At 67.0% G+C, this 23,997-nt stretch overlaps 1 protein-coding gene and 1 long non-coding RNA gene across 2 annotated transcripts; one reads left to right on the top strand and one right to left on the bottom strand.

The window, feature by feature from the left end:
* Window positions 1-537: 537 nt before the first annotated feature.
* On the top strand, window positions 538-21,354 carry GNA11 (G protein subunit alpha 11). The gene is made up of 7 exons (XM_045086908.1): window positions 538-727; window positions 11,698-11,882; window positions 13,957-14,111; window positions 14,547-14,675; window positions 17,468-17,597; window positions 17,682-17,835; window positions 18,916-21,354. The coding sequence occupies exons 1-7, from the start codon at window positions 592-594 to the stop codon at window positions 19,104-19,106; spliced, it is 1,080 nt and encodes a 359-aa protein (XP_044942843.1). The 5' UTR covers window positions 538-591; the 3' UTR covers window positions 19,107-21,354.
* Window positions 19,641-23,949, bottom strand: LOC106003686. The gene is made up of 2 exons (XR_001176323.2): window positions 23,816-23,949; window positions 19,641-22,047 (listed from the first exon to the last, which is right to left on the bottom strand). It is a non-coding gene; the product is annotated as an uncharacterized LOC106003686 (long non-coding RNA).
* Window positions 23,950-23,997: the final 48 nt, after the last annotated feature.

The raw sequence follows: 23,997 nt of genomic DNA, 5'->3' as shown, positions 1-23,997 counted from the left end.
ACTGCCGCGGCGGGGTCCACACCTCTCGGCCCGGGGCCGAGGGACCCGAGCGGGGCCGAGCGGAGCCGAGCGCCGCCGAGCCGGCCCGCCGAGTCCGCCACATTCCCACAATCCCGGGCGGCCCCGCCCGGCTCCCGGCTGCGCGTCCCCCTTCCCACGTCGGCGCAACCTAACCCGCGGGCGCGCCCGCCGCGCCGCGCCCCGCCCCGCCCGCGCGTCGCCCCGCCCCGCGCCGCCGCTCGTCCCGCCCCCGCCGAGGGCGCGCGGGCCGCCGGCCCCTCCCATTGGCCGCGCCGCCCGCCCGTCGGCGCTGTCCGGGCGCGGGTTAGGTTGTGCGGCGCTGTCGCTCGGTCGCGGCGGCTGCGGTTGGCGGCGGCGGCGGCGGCGCGGGCGCGGGCGCAGGGCGGCGGGGCGGGGGTGCGCGGCCAGGCGGGGACCGGCGCTCGCAGGCGGCCGAGGTGGACCGGCCGGCGCGGGGGGCCGAACGCCGAGGGCCAGGCGGGCGCGGCCGGGGCGGCTCCGGGCCAGGCCCGGGCCGGGGGGCGGCGGCGGCGGCGGGGGGGGGGCCGGCGGGCGGCCGGGGCCGGGACGATGACTCTGGAGTCCATGATGGCGTGCTGCCTCAGCGACGAGGTGAAGGAGTCCAAGCGGATCAACGCCGAGATCGAGAAGCAGCTGCGGCGGGACAAGCGCGACGCCCGGCGCGAGCTGAAGCTGCTGCTGCTCGGTGAGTGCGGCCGGGCCTGCCGGGGTCCCGCGGGCGGCGCGGGTGTGGGCGCTGGCCGGGCGCGGGCCGGGCGCGGCCGCCCCCGCCGTGCTGCCCGCCGCCCGGGCCGCTCCCCGCCCGCGCCGTCCGCAGCGCGCGCGGGGCTCCGGGGGGACCGGCCCCCGCCAGCCCCGGCCCCTGGGGGAGGTGTGCGGCGGGGGTCGGCCCTGCCGGTGCCGCGCGGGTCAGCCCGGGCGCCTCCAGGGTCAGCCGTGCCTGCGCTGCCCGTGCGGGGCTTCCGGAGTCCCCCCGGGGCCAGCCAGCCGGGCTTCTGTGTGCACAGCAGGCGTGGGGACGGCCCTGCCCCTCTTGCCCAGATTAGGGCCCCGCACCTTCCACCGAGGACCCCTGCCCCCACTGTCGGGGGTGGGGGCTCCCCAGAACCCTGGAGCGCGGGTCCTATGCCACTTCTCAGCCCGCAAGCCCCTTGCCCGTGCAGAGCCGGCCCTTCCTCCCTGGGCTGCGGGATGTCCCCTTCTCGCTGGCCCTGCATCTGCTCAGGGCCAGACCTCTGGGCTGCAGTCCACCAGCGGTACCCCCTCACCTCCCAGGATCTCGCCTTGGTTCTTCCCAGCAGGTGGAGCGCTGTTCGCACTGGCAGGGTCTGTCCCCCCGGAGCACCCCATCCCCACCACCTGCGGGAGAGGACAGCCCTTCCTTCCCTCAGGGCTCCCGTTTGGGGCGGGGGTCCTCAGAGCCGGCCAGCTCATCACCCTTCCCCAAACCCATTCCTGTCGTCTTGCAGGGAGCCCCTCTCCCGGGTCCTCCCCGTCCTGGGGAAGATTCCTGTCCCGGTCACCAGGGTCCCAGTCTTCGTCTCCCCAGGGCACACCTGTTGTAGGGAGCACGTCGGCCCAGCTGCTGGCAAAGTGCTGTCGCCCAGAGGAGGGTTGTTGAAGGACTCTACTGCCCAAGGCAGGAAGGTCGTTTACAAAACAGAAACCCTTGCCCTGCCCTTCTGAGCTCTGCTAGGTTCCCGCACTGCAGGGAAGGCTGGAAGTGCTCACACGCCCTCAGAGGAGCGTGGCCGGGCCCAGGGTGGGAGGAGGCGCTGGCTCAGAGGGCTGTGCTGCGGGGTGGGGGCCGTCCAGAGGAGCCGCGTCTGCCGGGGAACGAGCCATGGCCGTGGCCGCGTCTGCCGGGGAACGAGCCGTGGCCGTGGCCGCTGGTCTTGGCGGGAATGCCTTGCTTCTCCTGGCTGCAGTGGCCCTGCTGGGCCCTCCGTTTGATGAAATATCTTCCTTGTTTTGTGTTTTTTTTTTTTTTTTAAACAGACGCGTTGAGTTTACCCAAAGACTATAAAATACGCCAGCTTTGCAGAAAATCCAGGCAGAGAGTAAGCTTCGAGTTTGGAGGAGACTTGCAGTGGGTTCTGGGGGGCCTCTGGGAGGCTGGCGTGGCTGTGGCTGGTTTTGCAGCATGACGCGGACTTTATTATGGGAAGGGGACTGGAGAAGTGATTGGCGTGTTAAGGATACTGCCAGAGGGCCTTTTCCTGGGGGCCTGTGAGCCTCTGGATGCCCCGCCACTCGCCCTGAGCACCCGAGGTTTGGATGGACATGGGGTTCCGGGAGCAGTGCACGGCTCACGCTCCTGCAGCCTTGGTGTGTGTCTCCAGTCTCCCTGGACTGAGAGACCCAGCGGGGCCACCTGCCCAAAGGGTCCCAGTGCCTGCCTGGGGGAGGGGGTGTGGACAGCAGCACCACCTGTCTCTGGTCCCGCACTGCCGCTGCCCTGTGACCCTAGAGAGGCACCTGGCCCTCTCCCTGCCAGCCTGCGCTATGGGGAGTCATGCCCCCGTTTCAGGGGATTGTTCTGAGTATGGGGGGGCAGTGGGAAGAGGAGGAAGAAGTGAGCTTGCAGGTCCAAAGGGGGGGGTCTGCGGCAGGAAGACGGGCGTGAAGGCTGGAGTGGGGGGCTGAGCAGCATCCCTGGCCCGACCCACTGGACGCCAGGAGCACCCACGGTGGTGACAGCCACAGACGTCCCCGGTACTGCCTGGAGTGCCCTGGAGACAGAATCGCCCCCGTCTGGGACCTGTCCACCCCCACCCCCCCACCCCCCGCCAGCCGGTGCCCCGCGGGAGTACAGGGTCTCAGGTGCGCTTTGTAGAGCTGGGGTGTAGACCGTGCACGTTGTTTTGTTGGCTGTTTCCTGCTTACAGAGTGGGCACGGGCGTGTGTGTGCAAAGCCGTGTGTGTGCACGCGTGTGTGTGTGCACGGGGTTCGCACTGTGCGTGTGAACATGTAGAAGGCAGGCGTCCGGCTCTGTAGGTGCTGTTGTTCAGGCGGGGTCTTGCTCGGCTTTTGTCTGCTTGGGGACGGGAGTAGAGAGCACGGCCGGGCAGCGAGTGCGCCCTGCCAGGCCCCGGATCTGCGGTCCTGAGAACTAGCTACGGTTCCCCCCATTTTATGGAAGAGAACTCTAGATTGGGGAGCGGGGGGGCCGCAGACCCGGTGAGGAGCTCCTGGACAGGGGTCCCAGGCCGGCCTGGCTGGCTTCTGCCTCCTGTGACCTCTGCTGGGCGAGGCTTTTGCTGTCGTGGGTCTGTCACTTGGTAGAAAACCACGGCGGAGGCGCCTTCTCTGTTCCTTAGGGCAGGCTTCCTGTCTGAAAACCGGTCTTCATGGGAACCGTGTTACTGCGGGGGTGCAGCGTGCTGGCCCGGCCGAGCCGGCGGCTCTGGGACTTCTAAATAAAGCAGGGCGGTCAGTTCCACAGGCTTCCTGTCGGCTGCGCCGGCCCCCAAAGCGCAGTGAAAAGGCCCGGAATCTGGCATGGGGTGTGGTGGCCGCGGTGGGAAGGGCGCGCCTCCCAGTGCTTGGAGGCTCGGAGGACCGTGCCGGCGGCGCTGGCTCCGAGCAGGGGGGGCGGGGCTGCATCTCCTGCTGCCTGGGAGCGCGGGAAGCCCCCTCGGGGAGCCTCTCGTGCCCCCTTGGGTTACCCCTGGGCTGTGGTAGGACCGTGACCTCCCCCGGGATGTGCCATGTGCCCCGAATTTAAATTTTGTTTTTTTTTTGTTTTTTTGTCCAAATGGTCCTCTTTCTTTGGGGACAGTGTCTGGAAGTGTCGCAGAATTGCCCTGAGGTCTCCCCTCCCTCAGTTTCCCTGCGTGAACCCGGAGGATGCCGGCGCCCGCCCACAGCTCTCTCCCCGCCTTGCCGTGGGGCCTGGTAGAGGTCAGCTAGCGTGGGGCCCCCTGGGCTCAGCTGCCGGGTGTGTCCTGCCGCTGGGGTCGCTGGGGTCGCTGGGGCTGCTGGGGCCCGGCCCAGCCTCCGAACTCCGCTGGCACAGTGATCTCTCCCTGCTTCCTGCTCTGCCCCCTCCCTGCGTGCCCGGGACCACTCGTGGGCTGGTCGCTGCGGTGGGCGGTGAGGAAGCGTTCTGTCTTGGATACTCGACCGCAGAAGGTTTCACTTTCGTATTTTTGCGGTGGAGCCCTGCTCTGAGCAGCCCGGCATCGTGGCCCCGGGCATTGTGGCGGGTGGCCCCGGGTGTCTGGGGTGCAGCCGTGAAGCCAGACAGAGCTTCTAGGAGCACTCGGGGAGGAGGGTGGGTGGTGTTTGTCTCTCTCCGTCCCAGATGGCGCAGGGTGCAAAGTTCAGCACCGGGTGGGCGGGGTGGCCAGAGCCTGATGGCCATCGGGCAGCGGGAGGAGTGGTCGCCACGCTCGTGCCCTGCTGGCTGCTGCTGTCCCAGCCGGTGGCGGTGGCCTGTCAACTGAGGACATGCAGCCTCGGTGGCCTGCTTGCCCGGGGCCCTGACAGCTGGGGGGGAGACGAGGGGCGCTCCTCGGTGGGGGGCTTGGCAGGACTCAGGCTGCTCCCAGAGGACCCCAGCCCCAGCCCCCAGGCTCGCTGGTTCGGGGAGTTTGTGGCCCCACTCACAGGGGTTTGTAGTTGCTGTGCTCCGGGAGGGCCTCCCTGTCTTCCTAGGGGGCCCGTGTGTCTGTCCTCCGGAGGGCGTCTGACCGGTCGTCCTGGTCCCCCTGCTCACCTGCTGCAGGGCTCCTGCTGGTTCCTGCCGCGGTTCCCCGCTTCCGGGTCCCCGCCAGCCTGGCCCCCAGGGCAGAGCTATCCGTGACCAGTTAGCTAGTGGGACTCGAAGCCCCCAGGGAAGTGGGGTGGGAGTGACGTGGACCGCCGCTACCCCCGCTCGCAGCCCGCCGGGATGCACGACTCCTTGCGCGGGCATGCCCGTTGCCACCGTGTGTGCGGCGCTCTGCTCTGATGTAAGCAGACGGGGCCGCTGGGGACACAGCTTCCAGCCGCCTTCCTCGTGAGGCCCTCCTGCCGTGGGGGGGGGCTGGCTTTGAGGGCTCCCCGTGGAGCCGGCTCGGAGCAGTTCGGGCACACTCACTCTGGGGTGAGGCTGTGTCTTCCAGCCTTGCTTCCCGTCCATCCCGTGGGATGGCGCCCTGGGCCCGAAAGACGGTCATGGGGTTAAGTGAGATGGTGCCACGGACGCCCGTGGGCCACGGCGGGCACTCAGCAGGTAGAGGGAGCTGTTTTGTCTGGTCACTGCTAGTGGCAGCCCCTTGCGAAAGCCACCACGACCGCCCTGGGAGGCGTTATGCCCCACCAGGGCCGAGCCAGAAAGTGCTGGAATGCGGTGTCTGCTCCCGTCTGACTCCCGTGACATGGAGAGAATCCCGGTGACCTTCCAGAATGATTGCGAGGGTCAGTCGGGGTAGGGGGTGCCCCCGGGATGGTCCGTCCTGGCCAGCAGAACCCTCGGTGCCTGAGCAGGGCCTCCTGTCTCGAGCTTGGTCGTCAGAGGTGAGGGAGTCAGGATGTCCTTCCTCCTCACGGTTTCCGGCTGCTGCTGGCTGGTGGTGCCCAGTGCGGGGCGGGGGGGGCAGCGTAAACCCCTCCAGTGGGCCGGGTGGGAGCTCGGGAGCAGCGGGCGGGAGCGGACGGGTCAGGCCGCTCAAGGAGGCCCTTGGGGCGAGAGTGTCAGCGGGGGGCCGGCGGGCTCCTGAGGGTCTCTCTGACCCTCAGCCACACTTCCGAGGAGGTGTCGTGAGCTCTGTCCCCACGCCTCAGCTGGGTGGATGGGGGGCTGGGCCGGACCGGGGGGGGGGGTTACAGTACCCCGGCTGCCTGGGTGCCCCGGGAAGGGCGGCAGTAGGAACCTGGGGACAAAAGTGTGGGCTCAGAAGACATGGGCCAGGTGAAGGACACCCACCCAAACCAGCAGGGACAGCCACTCCCACTTTTGGGCCTCGGGTACAATAGGCGTGGTGGCCTACCCGGAGGGCGGCCGCTGTCAAGGGGAGGCCCCCGCTGACACGGCTGGGTGTCCAGCGCCCTTCCCTCCTGGGGGGGGTTGCCCCTGGCACCTGTGCTCTCTCAGGAGCCGCTGCTGCAGGAGGGGTGCTCCGCCCAAGCACCCAGGCCAGGTGGCTCTGTGTCGAGGTCCCTGGTGGCGTGACCTCAGCCAAGCCACCCACCCTCTCTGCATTTCAGTTCCTGCACCTCCCCAGAGGCGGTGCCGTGACAGCTCTGTCACCGAATGAATGAGTGCGTAGGGGCGTGTGACAAGGGAGGAGCCAGGAACCGCCGTCCGAGTCCCGTCGGTGATCTCAGGCCTGTCCAGACAGCTCAAGGTCCCTGTTGGATTTCAGGAGTCCCAGGTCCCCGGGGGGCTCTCATTGTCTCTCCATGGTCCTGGCGGCTACTGGCTTCACCCACACCCCACAGTCATGGGCAGCCTGGCTGCCTGCCCCTGGGGTCCAGGGCTCCGTGGCTTACTTTGAGTCTCAGGGAGATGAGACCAGCTTCCTGCCCTAGAGGCCCCGGCCCTTGGCCTCTGGAGTCCGTTCCCTGCCCGCCTGGGGCTTGGGTTCGGACTCCTTCTCCCCAGCAGCCCCCACCCTGGAGAGGGTGGGACAGTGGTTTCTGCTTTCCTCCATCTCCGTCAGCTGGTCTCTGCTGGGCACACATCACTCCTGAGGGGGATGTGTCAGAGCGTGCCCAGAGGGCGTCCACAGGCTCCCTGCCCCTGCTGTGTCCCACTGACCCCGCGGGGCAGGCGCCAGGCTGGCCTGTATGCTAGGGCCCTGCTCTTGGAGTGACGGCCCATCGAGTCCCCTGCCCGGCGCAGGGGTGCGGAGGCCCCGTGGGGGATGCTTGACGAGCCGTCGCGTTGGGCTGGGACCAAGTTCATTCCACTCATTCATAAAACTCGTGCTGCGCCTTCCAGGAGCCGGCCGGTGCTAGGGGCCGGGGCGAGGCTGTGAGCAGAGCCCAGCCCAGCGTGCACACCGGGAGGGGCCCTCACGAGGGGCGGCGGGCTGGCGTCCTCTGGGGAAGGGTCAGGTGCGGTGCCGGCTGCTGGGGGGCTTCTTGGAGGCGGGAGCTTGAGTTTCTATGCAGGAGGTGCCAGTCATGCTGGGAAGGCTGTTTCCGGGTCGGGTGGGGGCCGCGGATGTGTCTGTGAACGCCAGGCAGCCCGGCGGTGGGATGTGCACAGCCGGAACCTGGAGCCCCACGGTTCCCTCCGGGGAGGGGCTGGGGTTTCACCACTCGTCCCGGTGCATGCGTCCCCCCACGGCAGGGACCCTCCTGTCATCCTTCTCTCCACACCACCCCCAGCAGCATGTCCTCCACGCCCTCCCGCATGGCAGAGGCCCCTGGGCCCCATCCGGCTGTCGCTTGTGTCCACGGGGCTCCTTTTCGGGGCTGTGCAGCACCTCGCGGTACGGCTGGGCCATTGCTGTGACCATCTGCCTGGACTGAAGGACCCCTGGGCCGACGCCACGTCTCGGGCTCTGGGAACGCTGCTCTGACGGTCACACATGTGCTGGCGTGGACGTCGGTGTTGGCTGAGCGCACAGTTCGGGAGCTCGTGCGTCCGGGGCAGCTGCGCCGGCGGGGCCGGGGGCCTGTGCGCATAGTGAGGCTCAGGCTTGGGAGCCTCCCATATCTCAGCTGGAGGGGGCTTGCTTTTCTACTTGTTGGGCAGCCGTCAAGGGCTCTGAGCTGGAAGGGCACGTGGGACCAGGTCTCTGCGGGGGGGCGTGACCGAGGGTCAGGCAGGTTGAGTTGGAGGCCGGAGGCGGAGGGCCAGGGCCCCACGCGTGTCTGTAGGAGAGAGCCCAATGGGAGGCGAGGGCAGGGGTGGCCGGGCCCCAGGGGGCGGGTGAGTGGCGGCTTGCGGGGGCCCGGCCATAAGGTCCAGGCAGGCCTTGCCCCGAGACCCTTCTGGGCAGGTGGACACTGGGTCACATGCGGCAGTTCCCGGGGCCAGGGATCCTGTCAGAGGCCTGAGTCCCAGCTCCCAGATGACTGATATGGCCGTGGTTCAGCTGGCCCGGGAAGCAGGGCATCTGGAAAGCTAACTGGGTTGCTCTGGCCGACTCAGCCTTGCGCCGAGCCCAGTCTCCTGGTCTCTCTCCCTCCCTCCCGGACGCTGCGATGGCCCAGCGCCTCGTGGGCAGCAGGCCTGGCCTGTGCCAGGGTGGAGGGCCCCCTTGCCCGCCACGCCCATGCACCTGGCCTTGACGTTGGTCCGGAGCGCACCCACCGTGAGACGCGCTTCTGTCCTCCCGGGTGGCGCCTCCCTGCCTCCGCCCCCCCACGCCCTCCCTTCTCTGTCCTTCCCCGCAGAGGGGTGGCTGCCCCGGGCGGGGTCACTGATCAGACCGAGACGGGTGCCTGCTGTGCCCGCTGGCATCCTCCGTCCCCTCCCGCTTGATCGACATTTGATTGACATGAGTATCGCGCGAGTTCGTGGGGTGTGATCCACGGATTTGATACGTGGAGGTGCCGGGGGATGGTCACCTCCGTTAGGTCAGGCCGCACGCCCGTCACCTCCCACGGCCGCGCCGTGTGTCTGCGTTTTGGTTCTTTTGCAGACCAGACGCCGCGTGACCTCGGCCATGCCCCTTGTCCAGGACCCCCTGACATCTCCCGCGGCTGATCCCGCATGTCAGGCTTCAGTTTTAGGGCGGTGCCCCAGACGCCCGTTTCCCTTTGACCCTCTCTCTGGCCAGGCCGGGGGCCGCTTCACAGACGTGCCTCCCACACCTTCCATGGCCTCCTGGGGCCCAGGGCAGGCGTCACGCTGACCGACCCCACTGCGTGCGTGTGCGCGACCCCTCCGCGGGCGTGCACTGCCCCTGGAGTGGTACAGTGGGGGCTGTTTCTATCTCCAAGGTTTATTTTTCTGAGAGAGCAGCTCACGCACTTGAGGGCGAGGGGCGGACGGAGGGACAGAAGCCCAGGCTGACCACCCAGAGCGCAGAGCCCGACCTGGGGCTCGATCTTCGACCCTGAGATCACGACCTGAGCCGAAACCAAGAGTAGAGCTTAACCAGTGGTGCCTCCCAGTTCCTTTTTGAAAAGCAGGGGTGAGGCCAGTCCCTTTCCCACCAGACATGCTCACAGACCCTCTTCGGTGGGTCTTCCCCACCCCTCGTGGCGAGAGCCGTGGCCTGCGTTTCCCAGCGGCGAGTGGCCTCCGCCTGGGACCTGCCTCGTCTCCCCTTCGGCCTGACCCGTGGGCTGTGTCTCGGGGTTTGGCTCGCGTGTGTGCATCTGTTCGGCCGTTGTCTGAGACGGACATGGCCTGACGGACCGGCGGGGCGGTTTCCTTTCTGTAACAGAGTTTTGTCGAAAACGAGTTCGAACCCTCGGCCATCCTGCCTCACAGAGGACCCTGGACGGTATCTGGGAAGGTCTGTGTTTGGCACACCAGTGGTGCTCCAGGCGTCCTGGGCTGGGGCTGGGGACGCTGCTCAGCCCCCCGCAGTACCCGGGACATTCCGCTGCACCCCCAGAAGAATGACTGTGCCTGGGGTCCACAGCGCCAAGAGGGACAGACCCAGGGGCACAGATCCGGGTCAAGAGGAAACTGCATTGGAAATTGCATTCCTGGAGTCCCCACAGTGTGGGTCCCTCTGGGGATATGTGGAGTCTTGTGCACGTCCCTTCCACTTCTTCTTGTCCCTGGAACTCTCAGGGGTGTCGGTCAGAGCGAGCAGGTGTCCTGTGTCACCTGGAGAGCAGAGGTGAGTCGTCTGAAGTAGGACAGACAGGGGATGGCGCGAAGGCAGCCACCTTCCTTGATGATGGACCCACGGTCATTGTGCTTATCCCGGGAAGGCCCCGCGGCAGTTGGTGAAAGCACCAGAGAGGCGCGGGCGTGACAGCCCAGGCCCCTGGGGCTCAGGTCTCCCCGAGTGTGGTTGGTCCCTCGGGTGTGGACCGAGTGCCTCCCGGCTGCAGGATCGGGGGACACGTGAGGCCCACGGAACTGGTCTGTCCCGGAGGCCGTGGTCAGTCGAGCAGGCCAGCAGCAGACGCCTGCAGACGGGCTTCCCCTTCGGGCCACGGTCACAACTCCAGGGGCCTGGGAGGGCTGCCTGCCCGCGGGGTGCCGGGGCCTTCCGGAGTGCAGTCCACGTCACGGGTGTGGGAGCCGGCAGCGGCCGCACGGAGGACCCCGCCCGGGCCGTGCAGGGACGTGGGCAGCCACGGGGCTGACGGGGGCGCGGGGCGGAAGGAAGCCTCGGCAGCAGGTGCGGTGAGGCGGGGGCTTCTGAGCCTGTGAGCAGGGGGGTCCGGACGGCCGTTGGAGGCCACGCGCGCTTGGACGTTGGACGTTGTCTCCTGCTCTGCTGTCACTTCGCTCCCCAGCTTGGCCTCCCGCGGCGGACAGTCTCCGAGGGTCCGGGGTCTGGGCCACCCGGGCTCCGGGTCCCTCCCGTGGTTGGAGTAGCCGTGGCCCTGTCCCCAGCGCTGCTGCAGTCCTCACGGCCTGGCGGCTGGCCTTTCCCATCCCCCTCTGCCCGTGGTGCCGGACAGCGTGGCACAGGCCGCCGTGCGTCTTGTGACCCAGTCTCGGAAGCGACACCCGTCGTCTGTCCTGCTCTGCCAGCTGGAAGCAAGTCGAGGAGTCTAGCCCGCCCTCCTGCAGGGGTCCGTCTCCACCTGGGGCCCAGCTGTGTGGCATGGAAGACCCTGTGCCGCTTGGCCCCTGGACCAGCGTGGGGAGGGGCTGCCGGGCCGCACTGTGGGGGAGCGGGAGCGGAGCAGAGCGCGTGGCTCAGGGCGCCGGTGGGGCTGGGTGAGGGCACAGTGGATGGGTGGCCGCTTTCCGGGCCTTCCCGCCTGTCGGCCGATCCCCCGACCCCTCGAGGCTGAGGTGGGGGTCAGCGTGAGGCCTGGAAGAGCCCGGTGAGCCCCGCACCCCTCACGCCTGCAGAGGGAGGGGGTCCGACACCATGTGCACCGGCGGACGGGAGGGAGCAGACACCGGGCTCGGGTAGCTGGGGGCCTCCGTGCGTGGACTGCGGGCCTAGGACTCGTCCGGGTGGGTGGGTCTGTGAGGTCTCAGCTAACGGGGAGGGACAGCTTCTGTCCTCAGACCACCCTGGCTTCCGTGCAGAACTGAACTCTTGCCCCAAAGTGAAGGTGACCCTCGTGGGGCCCTGGATGAGGAGTGTGGTTGGAGTCCACGGAGACGTTGCCAGACTGGACGTGCCGTCCACCGTGGGCGTCCACCGTGGGCAGGTCCTACGGGCCGGTGGGCCTGGCTGTCAAGGAGGCCATGGCGCCTGGCGGAGACGCACGGCGGCGCCTCACGGCGGCCTCTGGGGCGCGGAGTGCGTGTGGAGGCCCGTCGTCTGCCGTGTGACCGGGCTGGACGCTTGGGGTACCCGCCTGCTCCGCACCTCAGTGCTGGGTGCCCTGCAGACACCCCCTGCCCACGCTGGGCCTCGGTTTCCCGCTGGGTCAAAGGGCCGTCCGCTTTGGGGTGTGACCAGGTCGTAGTGGGGACGCCCCTTGCAGAGCGGCCGCTGCTGGCCAAGGGTGCCCCACGGCCCCCTGAGCGCCGAGTCCCCGGGCTCCGACCCCTAGTGACCCTGCTCCACAAGGAGGCGGGGGCGGGCTCCGGCCTGGCGCTCACACGGCCCTGTCCGCAGGCACCGGCGAGAGCGGGAAGAGCACGTTCATCAAGCAGATGCGGATCATCCACGGGGCGGGCTACTCGGAGGAGGACAAGCGCGGCTTCACCAAGCTCGTGTACCAGAACATCTTCACGGCCATGCAGGCCATGATCCGTGCCATGGAGACCCTGAAGATCCTGTACAAGTACGAGCAGAACAAGGTGAGGCCTGGGGCCCGCCCTGCACCCGCTGGCACCTGCCTTCCCCACCGCGCCTCGGTCCTCCCAGCCGGGCACCGCGCCTCGGTCCTCCCGGCCAGGAGCCCTCAGCGCCGTGTCCGCTCCGTGTGCCTCCCGGTAGGCAGGGCCTCTCCCCTCCTGTTTCCAGAGTAACGGCTCCTCGAGACCAGAGTCACTCACGGGGCAGGTCTCCCCGTAGTTTGTAGTTCACGGCTTTCTGACACACACAGCTGTGCAGCCATCACCTCTGTTTAGTTCCAGAACATTCCATCACCACCAGGCGCCCAGGTCCCCGTCACCTGTCAACGCCCCTCCCCCAGCCCCCAGCCCCCATGAGCCCCTTCCTGTCCGTGGAGGGGCCTGGTCAGGGTGTGTCGCACGCGTGGATTCACACTCCATGTGGCCTCCTGTGTCTGGTCCCCTTCCTGTGTGTCGTGGGCTCGGGGTCCGTCCTCGGGGCTGTGCGGGGGCCTCGCTCCTGCTCCGGCTGTTCTCACACATCTGTCGGTCCGGCGCCCGAGGGCTGCGTCACGCTCCGTGTGCAGGTGGACGTGCTGTGCACATCCGCTCGCCCGCGGACGGGCGCCGGGTTTCCGCGTTTGGCTCCTGGACGGCTGCCGCGGTGACGTTCACGTGCAGCATCTGTGTGCACACCTGTCGCCACTGCCCCGGCCGTGTCCCCGGGAGACGGGGACTCACAGGGCAGCAGGGGGTCTGCCCTCGCGAGGAGCCACTGGCCCCTCCATGCAGTGTGCCCCCGGCCGGGCGGCAGTGGGCTCTTGCTGGTGGCCCCTCTTGGCTTGGCTTTTGTAGATCTGATTTTGGGGGTTTCTTGGTCAGCCCTGGAGGTTTGCCCTGGGCTGATGTGAGGCACGGGAGTCCGTACTTACACAGGGCGCGTTCAGTGAATCCGTTTGCTTTCAGGCTTAAGAAGGGCCGTCCGCCAGGCCACTGCTACATTTCCATTTGGCACCTTCTTCCCTCTGTCCCCAGGTCACAGATGACCAGGGACCCCCAGCCGGGCCCGGTGTTGGGTGGGCGGCCGTCTGGGGCGGGGTTTGGGTTGTGTGCTCGGCTGGGGTCCGCTGCAGCGTCCGACCGCAGGCCGGTGTGTGGACCATCCGTGTCCCTCCGTGTCTCGCAGCGGCCGCCCACGGCACCCTCTTTTGGTCCATACGGTGTTGTTGCTGCACACGGTACCTGCTCCTTGACGTGTCGTCCCTGATGGCATTGGGTACAGGGACGGAGCTGGGGCCACAAAGCCGAAGGCACTGTCCTCTGGGGTGTTCGAGGCTGTCACATGTCAACAGCCGGGGGTGTCTTCCTGGGCCGGCGTCGGCCTTTGCAGGTCCAGACTGTGGGGCAGGTGAGGGCTGGAGGCCACGGCTGCAGGCACCGGTGCGGGGCATCTCTCCTGGCTTTCAGAGCGCGGGCTAGGGCTCCCCCACTCCCCATTTCGGCTTCTGCCCAGGTGTGTCTCCCCAGACCCTCCGCTGTGGCCGGCTGGGCTGCCCTGTCCCGACAGGCACGTGGACAAGCGGGGTCTCCCGAGTCTCGAGCCCCGGAGGTTCCCCGGCCAGCGCCCTGCCCTGCCCCCACTCCCTTCAGAGGTTGCTGGGGTTTGAGGAGCCGTGGGCCGGGGGTGGGGGTGCAGGCCCGACGGACATCGGAGGTGGTCCTGTTGCCTCACCTGCGAAACGGGGCGGGGGGCTGCTGCGGGGGTGGGTTCATTGCGGTGCCTGTTTTGTTTTGGGTCTGACCCTCGGTCACTTTTCGCGGAGTCTGCTTCTTCGTCTACGTGGTTGCTCCCATGCCGCCTGCCGCCCCCACACTGGGGCACACGTGTGGGGCACACAGCCGCGCGGCCTGGTGCCAGGAGCCCCCTCACTCCCGGGCTCTGGCACGGGGACCCCCACTGAGGGACAGCCCCTGCGGCTCTCTCTTGCTCCGTGCCCACATGTGTCCGTGCTGCTCTGGGGCGGAGGTCCCTGCTTGGTCGGGCGCCCCGTGGGGCCCAGGCGCCGGCGAGCCCACGGCTCTCCCTCCTTCCCCGCAGGCCAACGCGCTCTTGATCCGCGAGGTGGACGTGGAGAAGGTGACGACGTTCGAGCACCGCTATGTGCACGCCATCAAGACCCTGTGGGACGACCCCGGCATCCAGGAGTGCTACGACCGCCGGCGGGAGTACCAGCTCTCCGACTCCGCCAAGTAGTGAGTAGGCCACGGGGGGCTCGGGGACGCTGCTCAGGGCCGGAGGGCCGGGCGTGCTTGACAGCGTTGGTGGGCCCCTCTCTGAGCCCACGCCGGTGCCAGAGCAGGGACGTTCATCTGGAGAAGCGAGGCTGCAGCCCGGCTGCCCGGCCAGTCCCCTTTCTCCCGCCGCCGCGGCTGTCCTCGGGTAGCCCCGTGGGGGTCCCCCGGAGCCAGCCTGACTTCTGTCCCATGAGAGCCGGGGCGGGGCGGGGAGGCCTCTGCAGGGTCCTGGGTCCACCTTATCCCGAGTGCTCCCGGCTGTTCCGCCCCAGCTGGTGAGGCTCAGCGCTGGGCCCCTTCCTGCTGCTCAGGGACCACAGTGGCCGGGCCGTCCCCCCCCAATCCCCTGCCTTGCCTGCCAGCCCGCGCAACCCGGTGCCTTCTGTGTCGCAGCTACCTGGCTGACGTGGACCGCATCGCCACCTCGGGCTACCTGCCCACCCAGCAAGACGTGCTTCGGGTCCGTGTGCCCACCACTGGCATCATCGAGTACCCTTTCGACCTGGAGAACATCATCTTCAGGTACTTGTGGCCTGGTGGCCGTGTGCGGGGGGTCCATGTGCCGGGGTGGCCGTGCACGGGGGGGCCATGCGGGGGGGCCATGCGCCGGGGCTGCTGTGGGTGCCGTGCGCCATGGTGGTGGCTGTTCGCACCTGCGGTGGGGACCACGACAGGTTGGCTGGGTCTCGGTCTTTGCTCTCGGGGAGCTTCCGAACCAGGACGGGAGATAGACTCGTGAATGTCGCTAGGTTTTGCAGTGAGCCATGTCCCGGAAGCAGTAAGGGCCATGGCGGTTCTGGCCAGAGCCAGCCTGGAGGGGAGGGCCTTCTGGGGGACCTCTGTGACGAGCCTGTGGCTGGGGCAGGGCGCCAGGGTGTGTCGGTGGGGCAGGGGGTTTGGAGTTGGGCCGGAGCTGCGGGTGCCACAGGTGGTAGAGGAGCCTGGGGACCCGTGCGGAGCCAGGTGACGGGTGGTTCCAGACTCCGGTTCCTGGGCCCATGGGGGTTCCTGGCATGTGGGCAGAACGGGGCCCCGTCCTGGCAGGGGGTGTGGCCTGGGTAGACCTGGGCCATCCTCGAGGACACGGGCCCCGCCATGCAGTGAGGCCACGGAGCCGCTGGGTGGTGAGGGCGAGCGTGTCGCCTGGGGCCACCACGCGTGACCACAGATGGGCGTTTTGAAGCCACAGGCATTTCTGTGGTCCCAGCATCAGAAGCCGAGGATCAGGGCGTGGGTGGGGCCGGTTCCTTTGGAGGCGGGGAGGGGCGTCTCCGGCTCCCCGTGCCTCCCAGCTGCCCGGGGTTGTCAGCCGCCCTCCGTGTCTCCGTTGCATCCCTGCCCCCGCGGTCACACGGCCTGTTTTTGTGTGTCCGTGTCCGGAATTCCCTCTGGTGATTGCAGGGCCACCCCACGCTAGCCTGGTGTCGTTTAACTGATGACATCCGCGGGGACTCAGCCCCGGGTTCTGGGGCACTGAGTTTGGAGGAAAGGTTTCAGCCCGGTGCCCGGAGGCCCAGGAGGGGCGGGTCCTGTCTGCCGGCCGGGAGGGCCCCGCAGCACCCCATCATGGTGCCCCCGCTTCCCTGCTTAGGCTCCCGCTGGGGAAGGAGTTGGTGCTCCTGGAGCAGGGGTCCCAGAAGGGTGGGCAGCTGTGGCAGCTGTCGCTGGCCATGGCTTCTGCCCTGTGGCCGCGGAGCGCCGGCTCTGGAGAGCACTGCGGAGCCTTTGGCCTGAGACTCCCCCCCACGACAGGGACCTGCCGGGAGAGAGCCGGGTGCCCCTCTGGCCCCCTGCACCCTCCCTCACCGGCTGGGCCTCTGCCAGATCCCCGTGTGAGTCCCTGGAGCCTCGGAAGCCCTACGCCCCCGCCCTGTGCGGGTCCGATGTGCGTTTTCCTGGTGAGGGTTCGGGGTTTGGGTTTTCTTTCTTGTCTAATTGGGTCCTTGGTGGGGCTGCCACCTCTGAATTCGGAGCTGAGGCCTGTGGGGCACAGGCTGGGGCTTGGGCCGAGCACGCCCCCGGCCCCCGTGTGGGCTCTCCCCCGGGCCTCCCCCTGACTGCGGCGCCACCTCTGCCTGCTGGTCCTCTGCCCGGAGTGCCCGGCCCCCGCCCTTCCCCTCTGTGAGCTCAGGCTGTGCGTGTCACCTCCTCCCGGCGGGATTTCCCTGCTGCCCCTCCCCGGTCTGCACTTGGCTCTGTCGTGGGTCCACACCCTCTGGCACTGCCAGTCCCTTGCCGGCCAGTCCCTTCCCTAGCTGGGTGCCCATAGGGTCCCCTGACCGGAGCGGGATTGGGTCATGGCCCAGCTGCCCTGGCCATGTGAGGAGATGAACCTGGTCCCGGACAGGGGACCTTAATTGGAGAGACATGTGGCCCAGAAAGGCCGTGGGCCCAGTGCCTGTCTGCCCCTGTGGCATGCCCCAGACCGGCCACAGCTGCTGCGGTCCTTGAGGCCTCACATGGGGCCCTTGGCCCATCACCTCCCTCTCCTGTCACCACCCGGCCGTCCCTTCGGTGTCCTGGCACGTCCACCGTCCGCCTGTGCTTGGTGGAGTCTCCTCGGGGCAAGCCCTGCCAAGCGGCCGCACTGGTGTTGGCTGTGCCCCGGGCGACCCTGATGTCCACCAACCCCCCACCCTTGGCAGGGCCTGGCTGGGGTCCCCTGCCTCCTGTGGGCCACCCTGCCTGCCTGCTCTTGGCGTCTTTTAAAAAGTAGCGTCTTCCCACATCGCAGAAAGCCGAGGAGCTGCCCCGTAGCAGGCGGCAAGCCCCTGCCCCGTGTCTGTGCGGCTCCTGTCCACCGGCTGCCCCCTCTGTCCAGGAGCCCAGCCTCCGGACTATCAGATGGCATGTACTTTTCGTGCCAGCGGGAGCTGCGACCTGCAGTTGCTCCTGGCAGCAGGGGAAGCGTGTCGCTCCGTGGGCCACCCCCTCGGTGGCGAGGCGGGACCGGCGTGGCGTGCGGGCGTCCTCGGTTCATCTCGTTCTGCTGCGTTCCACGGATGGTGCTTGGCCGACGGTCGTGCATGTAGCCCAGGCGAGGGGTTGGGTCTCCAGATGTGGGACCTCGGGTCCAGGGGTTGGCCTGTATCTGGTCCCCGTAAGCGCCGGGTTCGCGGACTCCCGTCCTGTGACTCCTCCGTCAGGCGCGGCTGCTGGGGGCGGCGTGTCCTCTTGGCTCTGGCACATGCGGGCGCGGGGGCTCTGCTGGCTCTCACAGACTCGGGGGCCTTCCAGGCTCTAGCAGACGCCGGCCTTGTTGGTGGCAGGGGTTGGTTTGGGGACAGCGGCGCTGAGCCCCCCGTTTCCTGCAGGATGGTGGATGTGGGGGGTCAGCGGTCTGAGCGGAGGAAGTGGATCCACTGCTTCGAGAACGTGACGTCCATCATGTTCCTCGTGGCCCTGAGTGAATACGACCAGGTGCTGGTGGAGTCGGACAACGAGGTGAGGTCCCCGTCCCCCGTCCCCCGTCCCCCGTCCCCACCCTGCGGCCTGGGCGCCCGTGGTGCTCACGACTTCCTCCCGCAGAACCGCATGGAGGAGAGCAAAGCCCTGTTCCGGACCATCATCACCTACCCCTGGTTCCAGAACTCCTCGGTCATCCTGTTCCTCAACAAGAAGGACCTGCTGGAGGACAAGATCCTGCACTCCCACCTGGTCGACTACTTCCCCGAGTTCGACGGTGAGCGGCGGGGGCCGGGGCGGGGCCGGGCTCGCCGCCCCCCCCCCCCCCCCCCCCCCGTGCTCTCTGGGCCTCATGTGGTGGTGATTGGGGGATGCGGACCCTGGTGGAGGCTGGTGGCACGGCCGGTGGGGGCTGGGGAGCCTCCGTGTTCCTCCGCACCTCAGTGCCGCCCCCACCCAGCCTCGGTGAGCGGAAGGTCTTTGTGTTCCCAGGGGTGCAGCTTCGTGGACACCGCCGCTGGAGGGGTGCACGGGGCCACTCTGCTCCCAGGTCCCTGCTTGCCTGGAGCCTGAGTGGGGGGGAATGAGGCCCTGGGACTGGGGGGGTGACCCAGGACCCTCTTCCCCTCTGAGTCAGCCTGAGCTCTAACAGAAGCCAGAACAGCACGGACCATCCCCAGGCCCCTCTCCGGCACTCTCGCTGTGTGGCCTCGCCGCTGCTGCCTCCACACACGCAGGACGGGGAAATGACACGGGACTCTAGGGCAGTCCGGGCCTGGTCAGTCCAGAGCCTCAGGGACATGCCCGTGGCCCGATGGCTGTGTGCGCAAGGCCAGGGCAGCAGGGGCACGTGGCTCCGTGTGTGCCCGCGTGTGGGCACCCATGCGTGTTTGGGTGTGGGTGTTGGGGGGGAAGCCGTGGGAGTGCAGTGGGGGGGCGTGGGGCTGGGCAGGAAGCTCGCGGCAGTTTGGAGGTGGTCCGGGGTGTCTGTGGGCAGCTGCCGGCTGAGAGGCCGAGGGCCCCCAGGTGGAGGCCGGCCGGCGGTGGCAGAGCAGCGGCCTCGGGGGACAGCAGCTCCCCTATGGGCCTGGCCATCAGCCCCGGGGCTCCCACTGGGGAGGCAGGAGGCGACACCCCTGCTTGGCCAGTGCCCTGTCCGTGCTCGGCGAGTGTCAGTGCATAGACCACGGGTGTCAGTCCTCGCACTGCAAGTCTCTATCCCTGTGTCTGTCCGTGCCCGGTGGGTGTCTCTGCACGCGCCCAGCTATCAGTCTGTGCCCCGTGGGTGTCTGTGACCACCCCCCCCCGGCAGGTGCAGGCCGGCCTCGCTCACCCGCCCCTGCCTCCGCCTCCCCAGGGCCACAGCGGGACGCGCAGGCCGCCCGGGAGTTCATCCTGAAGATGTTTGTGGACCTGAACCCCGACAGCGACAAGATCATCTACTCCCACTTCACCTGCGCCACCGACACGGAGAACATCCGCTTCGTGTTCGCGGCCGTCAAGGACACCATCCTGCAGCTCAACCTCAAGGAGTACAACCTGGTCTGAGCCGCCGCCGCGGGGACAGCTTGGCCGCCGCGGGGGACAGCTCGGCCGCCGCGGGGACAGCTCGGCCGCTGGCTCTGCTGGCCGAAGAGTTGATTTTGTTTGCATATTTTTAACAAAGGGTTTTTATTTCACAGTTATCAGGGGACCTACGTCTTTCTTTCTATACACCTCGTGCACCTTCTCACCTGTGTCAGCGGCGAGGCCGCCTTTTCCTGGCCTTGACTCGTGGCTCGCTTTTTTCTATTAAAAAAAAAAAAAAAAAGAAAAAAAGAAAAAGAAGGAAAAGAAAGACAAGACCAGTGAAGAGACCCACGAGTGCCGCGCCCCCGCCGCAGCCGCAGCCCGGGCCGGCGGCCCCCCGGCGCTCAGCGGGGACAGAGCCACCCGCCGGCCCGTGCCCCCCTCCTGGCCTTCACCCCGAGGCCCCAGGACTGTGACTTCTCTTTCTCTCGCTCCCTAAGTTATTGACGTCCTGGACTCCAAGAAGTGGGGGTGGGCGGCGCCCTCGGCTGCCCGCCCTGGGAAGTGCCTAACCTTTGCTTCTGGTGAGGAAACAAGGCAGCGCGTAGGCTCCGTGGTCAGGAGACGTCGAGGCCTGGGGGCTCTCCTGGGGCCCCAAAGGCTGCTGTCCAGACACCGCCGAGGGCCGTGGGCACCCCGCTGCGCCCAGGGAGCCGGACTGGGAGTCGGTTTCGATGTGTTCTGTTTTGAAGCCAACTTGGAAGCAGTGGGGGCAGGGGGCTCTTTCAGAATATTCTCAGGTCAGTCCCCGAGCGGCAGAGAAGGGACTTGCCCGCGGCGGTTCCCAGGCACGGCCTCCGGCGCAAACCCTTGCTCCCACTTCTGCCCCCCCGCGCCCCCGGCCCCCGGGAGGCGAGCACGCAGCACGACGCGCACTTTGCCTGGAGCCGTGGAGGGCCGGCGGCTGCTGGTGCCGCAGCCCCGCGTGGCTTCCAGGCCTGGCCACGGCCACGGCCACGCACTGAGCCAGAGCCATGGGCTGCCTTGCCTGGGCCCCCTCCTTCTGAGGGGCTCGGAGGGTGGGAACAAGTGGGGGCTGTGTTTGGGGGGGTGCGTTTTTATCTGACGCAGACTGAGCACTACAGTGTTTTTTGTGGGTTTTGTTTTGTTTTGATTTGCACAACGTAGCGGGAACGAGCTGCCAGTGATGCCTTGCCCCCCCCAGCCTGGTCTGGGCCGCCCGCCCACAGGAGAAGCAACTCGGACAGCAAACCGGACGCCAGGACGCCAGGCCTGGCCTCGCTCCCTGCGCTCTCCTGACGCTGTCACAGGAAGGAGGGGGCTGGCGGCGACTGCGGGCAGTTCTGCAGGGTGGGGCGGCGACATTCCTAGTGATCAGTCCTCTCTGGGGACAGTCCTGCAAGGGAGGGGGCGTGCCAAAGTCCGCAGTGTGTGCCCTGGGTGCTGCTGGGGGGGCCTGCCCAGGGACTTCGGGGGCCTCGCAGGGTGGGCACCTCAAGGTCTCAGCGCCTCTCGGGCCCGGATCACAAGGGAGGTGGATTGGGCCTCGGGGGCGCAGGGTGTGACTGGGCCAAAGTATTCATTCTTCCTGGAGGGAGCAGTGTGCCAAGCACCCCAGAGCCAAAGTCTGACTGGACCGCCACGCCACCCCCACCCGGCGCTTCTGGAACCCCGAGGGCCCAGGGCCGGAGGATGGGGACACTGCTGTGTGCCATAGAGGGTCGGAGACCCACTCTGTGCCAGTGCCCGGGCCGCCCAGGCCCCTCCCTTGCCCATTGTGTGGGATTTGTTTTTCTCATTTTCCACCTTGGGGAGCTCCATCCCCACCCCCCCGACTGTGTCAGGTCCCAGCAGAGGGGCCCTGGTCCCCCATCCCCTGCTCGCCCGAGAGACAGCCTGGTGCCAGCGCCCCCGAGCGACCGCCGCTGGCCCCCTGGTTATACTTGTATATTATACAGTCCTGATTTCAGACGGTTTCAACCTTAACCTATTTTAAAGAAGAATATTATATAAAAATACTGTTTTTAAACCTTTTGTCATTTGAAATGCATGTATTGTTGTGCGCGCTGGCGGACAGGCCCGTTAGCTCAGTGCCAACCTCCCGGGGCCAAGGCTGCCATGTGGGGGCGGGGGCGGGGCAGCAGGCTCCGCTCCGCGCGTCGGGGCCCTGACCCCTTAATCCAGAGAGAGCTGATGGAAATTGACTTTTCATATCTTTCTCCTGAAATGAATTCTGTTTTAAATTGGAATAAATTTTGTTCCTAAATGCTGTGGCCCCCTCTGGCTTATTTCCTCTCACTGGCCATAGCAGGTGGGCGGTGGGCACTGCAGGGGCGCCCGAGCTCTGGAGAGTCTTGCCTGGTCCCCGCGTGGCCGGCTGCTGTGTGAGCTCATGGGTGCGGCGGCCACAGCGGCCCTGCTCGGGCTCCAGGGCCCCCTGCTCTGAGGTTCTGTGACTTGGCCCCGACTTCCGCTTCATTTGTCTAGACTGCGGGGCTGGAGCATCTGGCCAGACGTGCCTCCTGACTGGGGGTCGGGGACCGAGGAGCCTGCGTCCTGGACATTCTGTATTTACTTATGTAAACTGAGGAGGTTGGGTCTGTCTCGGTGATCTTCTCTCAGACCTTTTTCCTTCTTAAACAATGGTGAGTACACATAACAGAATTCACCACCTTAACCGTCTCCAAGTGCACTGCCCAGCGGTGTGAAGCACTCCCACACCCCCACCCTCCGTCTCCAGAACCTTCCATCTCCCCTCATGGAGACTCTGTCCCCACGAAGCCCGGACTCCCCACCCCTGCCTGAGTCCCGGCACCCACCGTCTCTTCTCTGCGAATGGGACTCCTCTGGGGCCCTCCTGGGAGTGGGGTCCAGTGGGATGTGTCCTGTGTCTGGGTCCTCTCAACAGTGTCCTTGGGTCCCTTCGTGTCGTGGCAGGCACTTATCACCAGGGCTTAATCTATGAAGAAAAGTAGAGTAGCAGGGCAGGGTGGGCAACAATAGTGACACGAGGACAGGGCATTCCAGGGAGAGGGCATAACCTATGCAAAGGTCCTGGGGCAACATTGGGCTTACACAGCCAGGGGCCCTGTGTGTCTGGAGCAGAGTGAGCGAGGGCTAGAGAGGGAGGAGGGGAGGGCGGACGGAGAGGGCAGGGTCAGGTCGTGCAGAGCCTAGGGGATCACAGGGGAAGGACTTGGGCCCCAGGAGGTGGGGAGCCTTGGGTGTGGGCAGAGCCGGAGTGCTGGAAACCTGACTCGGGAGCTCGTGGGCGCCCTCTGGTGGCCGCTGCGGGGAAGCCGGACCGGGGGCGAGGGCGGGAGCCGGCGATCCCGGGCGAAGGGGACCGCGCCGGTCCTGGAGGGCGCGGTGGGGGCTGGCCCGGTGCAGGCAGAGGACGGGGCAGGATCCGGGCAGTGGGCGGCGGGGAGGCGGGGGAGGCCCTGCCCCGGCGTCCGCGCACCTGGACGTCATGTCCCCCGCGGCCGGCAGGCGCCGCTCGCCAGCCTCTGGTCTTCCCCGCCCTCCTGCAGCCTGACCGCGTCTTTCCGGGGAGGGCCTCTCCTCCGCTCCAGCAGGGAAACCGAGGCACGGAGGGGCCAGCCGCCTGCCCCGACGGCGGGCCCGCGGTTGCGGGACTTGCGCACCAGCCGCGGCTGTCCCGCCTGGCGCAGGTCGGGGCTCAAGGGCCGCGCGGGGCCTTTGTCGAGCCATCAGGAGAATTTCAAGGCGGGAGGCCTGCAGAGCCGCGTTCCCACGCCCCCGAAGCCTGCCCTGCCGGCCGGTGGACGGACACCTGGGCAGCGGGAAGGATGCTTCCAGGAGCACAGGTGTGCGAGAACCTGTCTTCAAAGTGTAAAACTAGCAGTGGGGCCACTGGATGAGGACTTCTTGTCTCCTCCAAAGAAATGATTCATCCACTGAAAACCTGGTATCCCAGGTTGCCTCTGGGCCACCTCGGCGGCGCATGACCTCAGCTGTGGCCAAGGACAGGGTCCAGGGACGGACAGCCATGGCCCTCAGGGGCCATACACCCAGCATCCGAGGAGTGGGAGGTACTTGGAAATGATGTAAATATCTCATTCCTCATTAAGCGGGAAAGACTTTTTTTTTCCTTCAAAGATTTTATTTATTTATCAGAGAGAGAGAGAGGGAGAGAGAGCGAGCGCACAGGCAGACAGAATGGCAGGCAGAGGCAGAGAGAGAAGCGGGCTCCCTGCCGAGCAAGGAGCCTGATGTGGGACTCGATCCCAGGACCCTGAGATCATGACCTGAGCCGAAACCAAGAGTTGGCCGCCCAACCGAGCCACCCATGTGCCCCAAGCAGAAAGGACATTTTTAATACCAGAGAAGCAGCGAGGAGTATGTTGTCTATGAATAAGAGAGAGAGGGAGTAAGTGCAGCCCAAGAAAACTCACCAGAGCCAGTGGGAGTGCAAATCGGTGCATGCACTTTGGCAAAAGATAGTATCTGGGAGGGCGGCAGGGGGCTCAGTGGGTTAAGCAGCTGCCTTTGGCTTGGGTCATGATCCCTGCGTTCTGGGATCGAGTCCCACATGGAGCTTCTTGCTCGGCAGGGAGCCTGCTTCTCCCTCGGCCTCTGCCTGCCGCTCTGCCTGTGCTCGCTCTCTATATATCTGACAAATAAATTTTTTAAAAAATCTTAAAAGAAAAGATAGTATCTGGGAAATATCTCAGAACTTAGCCCTGCCACACGTAGATATTTACCCCCAGAAAGTCAGATGGAGGACGGTCATCAGACGGTGTGTGCCGAGTGCCCACGGCTGGTTCCTCAGGGCAGCCCCAAGCTGGAATTTAACCAGGAGGAAGGGGAGGAGGAGGAGGAAAAGAAGAAGTGGTATAGAAAGAGGTGGGGGGGGGAGGGGAAGGAGGAGTGGGGGGAGGGCAGA

This window comes from Mustela putorius, unplaced genomic scaffold (assembly GCF_011764305.1).
Source record: "Mustela putorius furo isolate JIRA1106 unplaced genomic scaffold, ASM1176430v1.1 tig00000095_pilon_pilon_pilon, whole genome shotgun sequence".
NCBI classification, from domain to species: Eukaryota; Metazoa; Chordata; class Mammalia; order Carnivora; family Mustelidae; genus Mustela; species Mustela putorius.
Note: the sequence above shows the minus strand (reverse complement) of the source record. Positions and strands in the feature narration are given on the sequence as shown.

What these genes read in the sequence shown, in the direction of transcription:
- GNA11 (XM_045086908.1), top strand. Translation starts at nt 592, where the DNA reads ATGACTCTGGAGTCCATGATGGCGTGCTGCCTCAGCGACGAGGTGAAG. An exon ending in CTCTCCGACTCCGCCAAGTA is followed by an intron (nt 14,112 to 14,546) that starts GTGAGTAGGCCA and finishes TCTGTGTCGCAG; the next exon opens with CTACCTGGCTGACGTGGACC. An exon ending in CTACTTCCCCGAGTTCGACG is followed by an intron (nt 17,836 to 18,915) that starts GTGAGCGGCGGG and finishes CCGCCTCCCCAG; the next exon opens with GGCCACAGCGGGACGCGCAG.